General features: G+C 36.3%; 1 protein-coding gene across 1 annotated transcript; it reads right to left on the bottom strand.

The window, feature by feature from the left end:
* Positions 1 to 2,371: 2,371 nt before the first annotated feature.
* On the bottom strand, positions 2,372 to 3,814 carry LOC116111919 (putative disease resistance RPP13-like protein 3). The gene has a single exon (XM_031398077.1). It carries the CDS (start codon positions 3,812 to 3,814, stop codon positions 2,372 to 2,374), a length of 1,443 nt encoding a protein of 480 aa, XP_031253937.1.
* Positions 3,815 to 10,494: the final 6,680 nt, after the last annotated feature.

A 10,494-nucleotide genomic window follows, 5' to 3' on the forward strand; every position in this document is an offset into this window, starting at 1 on the left:
TCTAGGTTTGGGCAGGAGAGCTGGGAGAGGTGTTGGGTCTGGTGGTTGGTTGTTTTCTGTGAGCTGGGTTTGATTGTTATGCTTTGTGATTTTTTGTCTTCTTCTTTTGATTTTGTTTGTTTGACTATTTGGGGTGGCAATTTTGCTGAGCTTTTTGTTGGCTGGAAGTTGCTGGCTGAGGTTAATCTGATGTGGTCTGCCCTGTTTGTTTGTGCGGTTGAAGGTTAGGTGGTTTGGATTGTTGATTGGTTTGGGACGTGGGTTTTTTGTGTTTGGGGTTTTCGACTGTTTCTCCTTTTGGATCATTGGTGAATTTGGTGTGGATTGATGTCCTTTTGTTTTGGTTATTTGGCTGGGTTGTTTCCTTTTTCAAGGCTGCTGATGTCGGTTTCCCTTGGATGTCAGATTGTTATTTTAGGCTGGGATGATATTTCAGAGGTGCTACAGTTTTTCTCTTGTGTGGGTGGCTGTGTCATGTTAGGCTGCTCCTATGATTTCTGTCTTGAAGGTTCGGCTGCTGGGGCTATGTCTGTGGGTTGTTGCCAAGACTTCTTTTTGGCTTGTCTGGTGTGAGAATTGCAGGTGTTATTGGCTGAGTCATGGATTTCTGTCTGCTGGTTGTAATGGGGGCAGGCGCCTTTTCCTACTGCTGTACGTTAGGACTGGGTGTTTTTGGCTGGTCTGGGGCGTGTGATTTTTATATAGGATTTTATCCTTGCTCTTTTTACCCTTTTAGGTGTATTATTTTATTTCTCTATAAAATTAACAGTTACTCAAAAATCTTGCAAGAGGCTGAAAAAGATTGACCGCATCTTTTATGCATTCCTTTAACCACCAGACAATATATAGTATCTATCTTTTGAAATTTTTAATTTTGTCAACTTTAAATTTTTTATTATGAAATATATTTGAAAATAAAAATAACTTAAAAATTAAACTTTAACAAACAAATAAGAGAAAAGATGCATTTGAAAAAGACTTGGAAAGCAAACCTGTTTGTTTCATGGATGGGGCTGCTCGCCACTTCGGCTCAACGCTGTCTTTATAAGTTGCTCAAAATCTTCAGATGACAAAGAAGACAAATATCTAGTATTATAAGAAAAATATTTTCCACGTACATATTTATAAACTACCAATACTTCTGGAATGAGGTGAGTGAACTTCTCCCAGTTGTCATTTTTCATCATGCCATAAATCTCTTTCAACATCATTCGAAACACAAGAGTCTTAAGGTTTCTTAGACACTCAATTCCGGTTGGAACCTCCTTCAACAGTGGACATGGTCCAATCTCAATTTTTCTTAGATTAGGCATTGCACCTTTATCTATCATCATCCATTTCAATCCTCGGAAATTACGGAGAGACAACAATTCAAGCTTCATGAACCAACCTTCTTTGATATGCAATTTCTCATCACAATAATATGTTACTTTGATAGTGACCCTTAATAAATTAGGAAGGGCTTGAAGGACTCTTATGTGATCAATATCGGCTGACCCCATTAAACTCAAGTATATATTACTTAGATTTTGAAGTTCAGAAATCCAGACCGGCAGCTTCTTAATATTACCTTGTAAAATGAAAGTTTGAAGACATTGCGGAGGAGAAGCCACATATTGTAAATCAAGAATATCTTTTGCACTTGTTGACCCTACAGCCAAACTTTCAAGATTTTCCATTTTCTTGACACTAACAAACAGATCCTTCAAATCTGTACTTGGAAGTTGAATGCACAACCTCCTCAACTGCCTTAGCTTCTTAAGCTCTTCAACTATGTTAGAATTTCCTTGCACAAAATATAGCTTCTGTAGGTTTATTAAAGCCCCAACACCCTCATGTATTTTGGCAGGGAATTCATCCCCATGCCATACCAGTAGATAACGCAAGTTTTTCAGATTTTTTATCTCAACCGGAAGCTCCGTCACAAGAGACCACTTCAAATCTAGAGTCTCTAAGTTGATAAGCATACCTATAGACTTGGGAAGTTCTTTTACATTTGTACTTTTCAAACTCAAGTAGTGCAAATGGAAGAGCTTTCCCACTCCATCAGGAAGGTAGTCCATAGGGACATCTTCAAAATCAAGTACTTTCAGAAGCTGGCAATTGGCAGAAAATGAACTCATGAAAGATCGAGGAAGTTTGTCTACATCAAACAGACAGATAGAACGGATCTTTGACTCCTTGATTTTCTCTAGAACATCATCAATATCCTTATTTACTGAAATACGATGAGTTTTATGAGTCAAGTCCTTAAGGCGTGACAGAAACCCAATTCCTTAGTCTTTTTTAGAAGGATTTCATACTTTAGATCATGGACTTTACATGTTCTAATTTGACCATGAACCTTTCTCTCCGAAACTTGAACCAAACTTCAGTCAATGAGCTCTTTCAAGTAATCTTCTGCAACTTGTTCTACTGGGAAGCTTTTCCTGTGTTGAACAAAACCCTCCCCTATCCATAGGCGAATTAATCTCCCAAATTTAATTTCATAGCTTTCTGGAAATACGGCAAAGTACAAGAGGCATGACTTTAGGTTGTGAGGGAGATCATAATAGCCTTCAGATAGAACTCTGTTGCAACTTCTTAAATGGGGATCGCTTCCTAATCTTGAGCCTAAACCATCAAGTAACTTTTTCCATTCAGAGACAACCTTGTTTTTGTTTGACAGAAGACCACCCACTGCTACAATTGTTAATGGTAAACCTCCACACTTTGCAATGATTTCATGAGACAATTTCTCCAGCTCTGGCGGACAAGACACATTAAAGCCAAATGCCTTTCTACGAAAAAGTTCCCATGCCTTATCTAAAGGCAAAGGTTCAAGCATATGGACATTAACAAAAGGAATTGAATGAGCAACTGTCATGTTTCGAGTTGTCAGCATTACCCTACTACCTCTGTTGTTATCAAGTAAAGCATACTTAACATCTTCCCAGAATTCTATGTTCCACACGTCATCGAACAAAACCATGTAACACTTGTCTTTCAAGAGCTTTCTTAGTGCAGTCATCAGATTCATCTCATTCGTCTCTTCCATAGCCTCTATCTCCCCTGAAGCGTACCCTGTTTGACGGTTAAATTGCTGTTTAATTGTCTTTAATAGATCCTTCTTCATGTATTCTTTCTCAACTATGATCAATGCCTGACAGTCAAAATGCTTCTTCACAACATCATTATCATAAATCTTAGCGGCAAGAGTGGTCTTTCCTAATCCTCCTTCACCCACCATGGCAATCACTGAGAGACTTGATCTTTGATTCATCAATAAATCAATCAATTTATGTTTAGAAGATTCAATGCCCACAATCTCAGAGTCTTCAATGAAAAATGAGCCAACTCGAGAGTCATGTGGTATAATAGCTCCTGTACCACTACTTGATCCTTCATCTTTGAAGTTGTAGATTTGTCTTCTTCGTTTGATATCATCAAGCGATGATTTGATATCTTGGATTGCAGTTGCAACTTCGTGGCGTAGTTTCAGTTTCTTTATGAAACGACTTATTTTACGGAGAACACCAAAAAAGCCACTGCCATAAGGAAGTTGTGCCTTCTTCAAAATGTACTCATCCAGGACATCTTCAATGTTATAAGCTTCTTCTCGTAGTTGTTTTACCCATGTTTTAACACATTCATCGCCTTCTCCTTCTTCTTCGGCTGCTGCTGTTGCATCTGCATTCGTGAGGCAAGACCTCATGCTTTCCAATTCACTTTTGATACTTTCAACTTCTTTTTTTGCACTTCCGAGCAACTTGACTTCCTGGACAAGAAGGGAACCCAAGGTTTTTATAGCAAACTCCACCGCAGCCTCTGCCATAGCTCACCTTTCTTTCTTATTGGGTTGATGTCAATCTATAAGAATTGATTCCAGGAAAATGAATAATAACATGAAATGTTTGATTGTGTAGCAAATATGTAAAGGTTAAGTGTACAAAACATCTTGTCAAAACCTTAAGAGTCAACAAGACGAAGAGTGAAGTCAAACTTTAAAGTGGCAAAAGTTTCAACTCGTCTTATTTACCCAAAACCATAGTCCACAAAAGATTATAGCAAAAAATATTAAAAAATTCCTTGTCCAAATATTATTTATATCTACCCAACTAAATAAAATTCATAAATCTAGATTTTAGAGGAAGAATAATCAAAAGGGCTTCTTATACTTTATACATACCCCGTAATTCAATAATTAATAAATATATAAAGAAAAAGTTCCACTTACCGATCTTAAAGGTGAACCACCAACTTTGAGTAACACACTTCCAAAATTTCTAGCCGTGTCTTTTCTGCTTCTGTGACGAGGATCAAAAACAGATCTTGTTTTCTTCTATAAGATGCAGAGACTTCTTTCCAAACGCCGCCACTTACTCCAAACAATAGCAAAGAAGGGAAGGAATTGTTGAAATTCTTTCTTTGGAGAACGAAACTAATTTTCTTGAGAAAATTCCAACCAGATTTACCTCGTCTCAGACCCAACTTGTCAATACTCTCTGCCACAATCCCCGACTCCTCTTGACACCGGCTGCCACTGTTATGGAATTTCGGCCATCAATGCACTCTTTACTGTCTGATTTCCGCCACCAAATCAATGGCTATAATTCTTTACGTTTCCTCTCCACTGCCCGTCGGCACCCGCTTCGGTCCAACAAAGTTGACATAGGCGCTCGATCTTGACAGTTACAGAACCATCGTCTCTGGACCTATGCACTGACCTTAATCTGTATCGTTGGGTACTTGGGTTCATAGTAATTGTTCTTAACAATTTTCAAGATCAGTTAGTTTTTTAATAACACTATTCATTAAATTTAACTTTGTTTTTTAATTTTTAAAAATATCATCTATGTGTTGATTTTTTTTTTTTTCAGAATTGAAGTTTCATATATATATTTGATACGCTTAATTTATATAACATATAATATATTTAAAATAACAATTTGCCCTTCCTCAACTAAATTCCATGACGTGACAATTCATAAACATTAATTTTGTAATTTGTATATATTTAACATATCATTTATATTTTGTTTTTGTCAAGTTATATCTATTGATAGTTTATAATAGCTTAAAATTGAATTAATGGATGAGGAGATAATCTTAAAACATATCTAAATTTAAATATTTGTATCGAAATTTTTTTTAAAGTTTTGGATATAATTACTGTGCCTATAAAAAATTTTAGTCCCCATGGTTTTGATTTACTAACAGTTAAAATGACGTATTTGTTTTTCATTAAAGAATCCTTTCATTTCATTTGACTTTTTGTCAGTAATTGAAACTTTTTAAAATATAAAAGTTGTAAGCGACTTGAGGTTGAATTTAAATTTTTTATTTTATATATAAAAAATAAAATAAAAATTTAAAACTTAGATTTCAAAACTTGGTTTTGCAGAGTTAATTACAATAATACCCCAAAGAAAATTTATATTATTAGTTTTTTATCAAAAAAAATTGAAATAAAATAATGAAAAATATTAAAAAAAATAATTACAGAAACCATTGGAATTGCCCCAATTTCTGTTTTTTTTTTAATTAAAAAAGTTATGTTTTAATAATAAAAAATTAATTAAAAATGTCTATTTTTTTTTATATATATTTATTGGCTATATTTCATAATCTAAACCCAAAAGCAGTTTTAAAACTAAATAAAACAAACCCTATATAGATTCTATCAAAAATTGAATATTGCTATAACAATCTTAAATAAAGTCTAAGGATGCGTTTGGTTTAGTATTTTGGATAGGATTTTGGGGATAGTATTGGGTTATTGGATAGGGGAGTATTACAAGGTAAATTTTAAAAAATTGTGAAAAAGCCCTTAGGTTTACTAATTTAACTAAAGACCCTAACATATAAAATGACAAAAACACCCCCACCACCTGTAGTGTCAGATTCCGGCCACCACCGCCGGAATCTGGCTGGAAAATTTCGTTACAGCACAGACCGGTCGGATCTGTGCCGTAACACGTCGTTATGGCTTTTTCCAGCCAGATCCATGGTGGATCTGGCCGGAAAAGGCCAGATCTACGGTCTGTTATGGTCGTCGACAGTCGGAAAAGGCCAAACGACGGCCATCTTTGGCCGTCGTTTTCGGTCAACGACGGCCATTTCTTTGGCCGTTGCTGACGGCCAGATCTGGCCTTTTCCGGCCAGATCCGTGGTGGATTTGGCCGGAAAAGGCCACATCGGTGAACTTCCGGCCATTTCTGGTAGGAAGTTAGGCCGTTGTACAGATTCCGGCTATCACCGATGGTGGTTGCCGGAATCTGACAAGTTGGGTTGATGGGGGTGTTTTTGTTAATTTTTAAACTTTTTTTCAGGGAGTATTTAGTGAAATTAATAACCTTATGAGGTTTAAATGTAATTAAAAAAATTGGGTAATATTTCTGGAATAATGTGCCAAACATTATTTGGAGAATAGGATCCAGAATATAGATAAAAATATTAAGCCAAACATGCAATAAGCTTTTTGTGAACTAACATTATTCCTTTTTTGTTTTTAACTAGTTTATGTTTTATTTGTAAATACTTTGCTATATGGTTTAATTAATTAATTATATATATTCATATACATTCTAATCATCATACCGATAATAACCAATATATTACATATACATACGGATCATCATACTGATTACAAACAACATTGCACCATTATTACACTTTGATCATCTAATAGTAAATAGTAATACCCTCCAATAATCGTGGTTGATAGATCTAGAAGATGACTCATTAATGTATTCTCACAATAGTAGACACTTCACCTATTCATGGTAAAATATAGAAAAAAATATAAAAGTTAATCGAATTTAAGTAATAAAATGATTTTATGATTAATATTATATTTAAGAAATAAAATTATAAAAGCATATGATTATCATTACCCTCTTTTATTTGAACAAAAGAAGTGATATTTAAGAAGATTTCTAAAAAATTACATATTAAAATAAAAAACTGATTAAAGAGAAGAATCCGATTGGAACAAAATTATAAACCATTAAACTGTATAAAGTAGTACTGCCAATTGTTGATACTTAATTTTGACACCAACGACCTCGCACGTGCAAAGTGCTAAGCAGGTCTTAGAAGTAACACGTGATTAATTTGTGAGTTAGGACAAGGTTATAATAAAGAGCAAAAACTTAATAATAGATAAGACAGTGAAAATTTTATAGTGGTTCGAATGCTTAAAGCGATTCTTACATCCATTGTTTTTTTTTTTTTTTTTTTTTATATAAGTGTGTTAAAAGAGGTCACGAACAGCAAACAGAGATACAAAAGCTTGGTATTAAGAGAGAATATTAAGACAATTTCTTACCCGTGGGTTGTCTTTGCTATTGATTGTTATGAAAATTAGAGATCTTAATTTTGCGAGGGGAAGTCCTCTATTTATAGCTGCTAAATTTAAGGTGATGATTACAAGTCTACAAGTGGGTAGGTGCTGTGCAAGTCCACATGTCCCCATTCACTTGTAGACAAAACCTAAATCTGATGAGTTGGTGATAGCCATACTCTCTTTATCTTGGAGCGACGTGGCAAATCCTGAACGATGCAAAGCTTTCCTGAATTCTGATTGGTGTTTGCTGACATAGGCTTGCATTAGCCCTTGATGATTACAAGTCTACAAGTGGGTAGGTGCTGTGCAAGTTCTTCTTTACATCCCATTGGCTGATAATTTAGGAAATATCCTCAAATTATCCGAGGATTGGACATGTGTGCGGTCCCCATTCACTTGTAGACAAAACCTAAATCTGATGAGTTGGTGATAGCCATACTCTCTTTATCTTGGAGCGACGTGGCAAATCCTGAACAATGCAAAGCCTTCCTGAATTCTGATTGGTGTTCGCTGACATAGGCTTGCATTAGCCCTTGATGATTACAAGTCTATAAGTGGGTAGGTGCTGTGCAAGTCCTTCTTTACATCCAATTGGCTGATAATTTAGGAAATATCCTCAAATTATCCGAGGATTGGACATGTGTGCGGTCCCCATTCACTTGTAGACAAAACCTAAATCTGATGAGTTGGTGATAGCCATACTCTCTTTATCTTGGAGCGACGTGGCAAATCTTGAACGATGCAAAGCCTTCCTGAATTCTGATTGGTGTTCGCTGACGTAGGCTTGCATTAGCCCTTATTTTTTAGGCATAACAAAAGCTCTACAGTTCTTAAGATTCAAGGAATTGGATCTTGAGAACTTCATGATTATGTTGCGACCTGACTTGTCTTCAGAAATGTTTGCTCGAAATGAAAGTCGAGAGTAGTCACATCGTTGCAGATGACCTGAAGCTGACTGCTTGACCTGACTGGCGAACTAAGTGTAGGTTATGATTTATACTTTGAGAGCAACACAAGCGACCTAACGTGATTGTTTACATAGATCCATGGACCTGAGCTTGACCTTGTCATGTGTTATCAGGATGTGTTTTAAACTCCAATTGTCATTCACGACCTGAAAACACTTAGAATATTTTGCTGTTGAAATTTGTGAATCATCTTGTTCGGTGTTCGAGTCTGACATGTTGAACAGTTGTCTTTTTTGAACGAACTCTTCAGATGTTATCTTTTGCGTTTGACAGCTGGCTCAGCCAATAAAATAAGCTTTATTTGACAGATGTGTCTTTGCGTAATAAGTGTTATCCATGAGCATTAAATGCAAGTCATGCTAAAACGATATTCTCTTTTGGAGCATTAAATGCGGATGAGGGCACATTTAATGTGGAGGAGATAATCATACCGACGTTTGGCATTTTCAATACAAAAATGCGTCAGTTGATTTTCATGAAGTGTGGGGGTTACTTCTCGCATGGATTGATCACACGTGGTCGCAATCAATGGCTAGGAGCGCGTTTCTGCACAAACATCGCTTTATAAAAGAGGCTGAATGTCGTCTTCCACCTTATAAAACCCTAGCCTTACCTTAAGTTTTTAGAAAACTTAGATTCTTCAGAAAGAAAAACAACGTTTTCAAGCTCCAGAAATTTGTTCTTTCGCTTCTAGTTAATGCGAACCCAATGTTACAACATAGCACCCGTTCCAAGCAGCCAAGATGTTATGGGCGTCTAGTAGGCTTAGATGGGGAGCATATTTGGGTTGTGTTCACAAGAAACACTTTGAAGATTCAAGACTTAGGGTAAAAAGTCTTAGGAAATTATTCTTAAGAGTTTTTAGGATTTTTAGGAGCTTTGACTGCTATGGAAGAGTAACCAGGGTTCTTTTACTCTTCTGAGTCGTCGTACGAGGTAAATTATTCAAGGTTTGAGTCTCCCCTAAATGTCACATCTTTACAGACTCTAAGGGCAATGGAGGTCCTTGAGACGAGAACAGTTGGAGAGGGGAGCTTGCAACCATCGGGCACCTCGGCATGTCTCGGAAAGGTGATATGATCTACTACCACAACGAATGAGATCCAGAGTGTAGTAGACTAGTACGTAATTGACTGTGGAGTGAGGATACCTCTTCACCCCTACATCAGGTCGATCCTCTCCAGGTTACACCATTTTAACTGATGCCGAATGCATATATGATAGTTGTTGCTATGTATATAGCATTTGGTGAGCACGAACTCAGGGAGCCAACGACGTTGGTGCTCGCTTATGCCTACATCTTAAAGAAGAGTAAGGATAAGGACTCGTACTACCTCTCCAAGTGATCATCAATCAAGGGAGGGATATTTGGTTACCCCAGCAACATGGGGGCTTATGAAACCAAATATTTTTTCTTCAAGTATGATGGTGTCTTTAAATTTAAGGAACCGAGTATGTTTTTCTTTTAACTTTCAGGTCGTTCGCCCTTTAAACTTAATTCTTTTTTAGCCAATAAGCTAACAAACTCTTTTTTTTTTTTTTTTTTTAGAAAACAAAACGACCAGGTTGTCACTGCTAATTGATCATAGTTGCATCGAAGCGTTTGATCGACTTCCTAAGTAAAGTCGTGACACAAAAGTGCTCGTAACAACTGAGAATCTCTGAAAGTATGGATTTTTCCCCTCGACACATACTTAGACAGTTTAGCTCGTAAGTATTTCTTAAACAGAAAAAACCCAGGTCTTTTTATAAAATTAGACTCTTTTTGCTGATGTGTTTGTATGCCATGCGGTAGCCATGCAATCAAAGAAGTCAAAGACGCCAAAGAACTCTACGAGATTCACATTCCCCCGACTAAATCCGACTGGACCAGTTACAGCGACCCCTAATAATGTCCCTGTAATGGAGACCATTGTTTTAAAAATCGGACCGGAGGGCAAACCGCTTTGATGGTCGGGTCACGGTTCAACCGGTCCAACTGGTGACATCATCACACATCATAATGACGTCAGCACATTTTAAGAAAAAAACAATTTTTTTTTTTTTTTAGATTTCTATTTTTCAATAAGACAATAACAATTTAATTACTATCTAACATGATTCAAAGTTCAAATTCAACAACAATCCTAACATAATTTAAGTATTTAACAACAATTCAAAGTCCAAATCCAAACATGATGTTGTATTTACATATCAAAT

The sequence above is a fragment of the Pistacia vera genome, unplaced genomic scaffold, assembly GCF_008641045.1.
Source record: "Pistacia vera cultivar Batoury unplaced genomic scaffold, PisVer_v2 Contig654, whole genome shotgun sequence".
Classification (NCBI taxonomy): Eukaryota; Viridiplantae; Streptophyta; class Magnoliopsida; order Sapindales; family Anacardiaceae; genus Pistacia; species Pistacia vera.

Bases quoted from the DNA above. Each gene is read 5' to 3' on its own strand.
- LOC116111919 (XM_031398077.1), bottom strand. From the start codon at position 3,814: ATGGCAGAGGCTGCGGTGGAGTTTGCTATAAAAACCTTGGGTTCCCTT.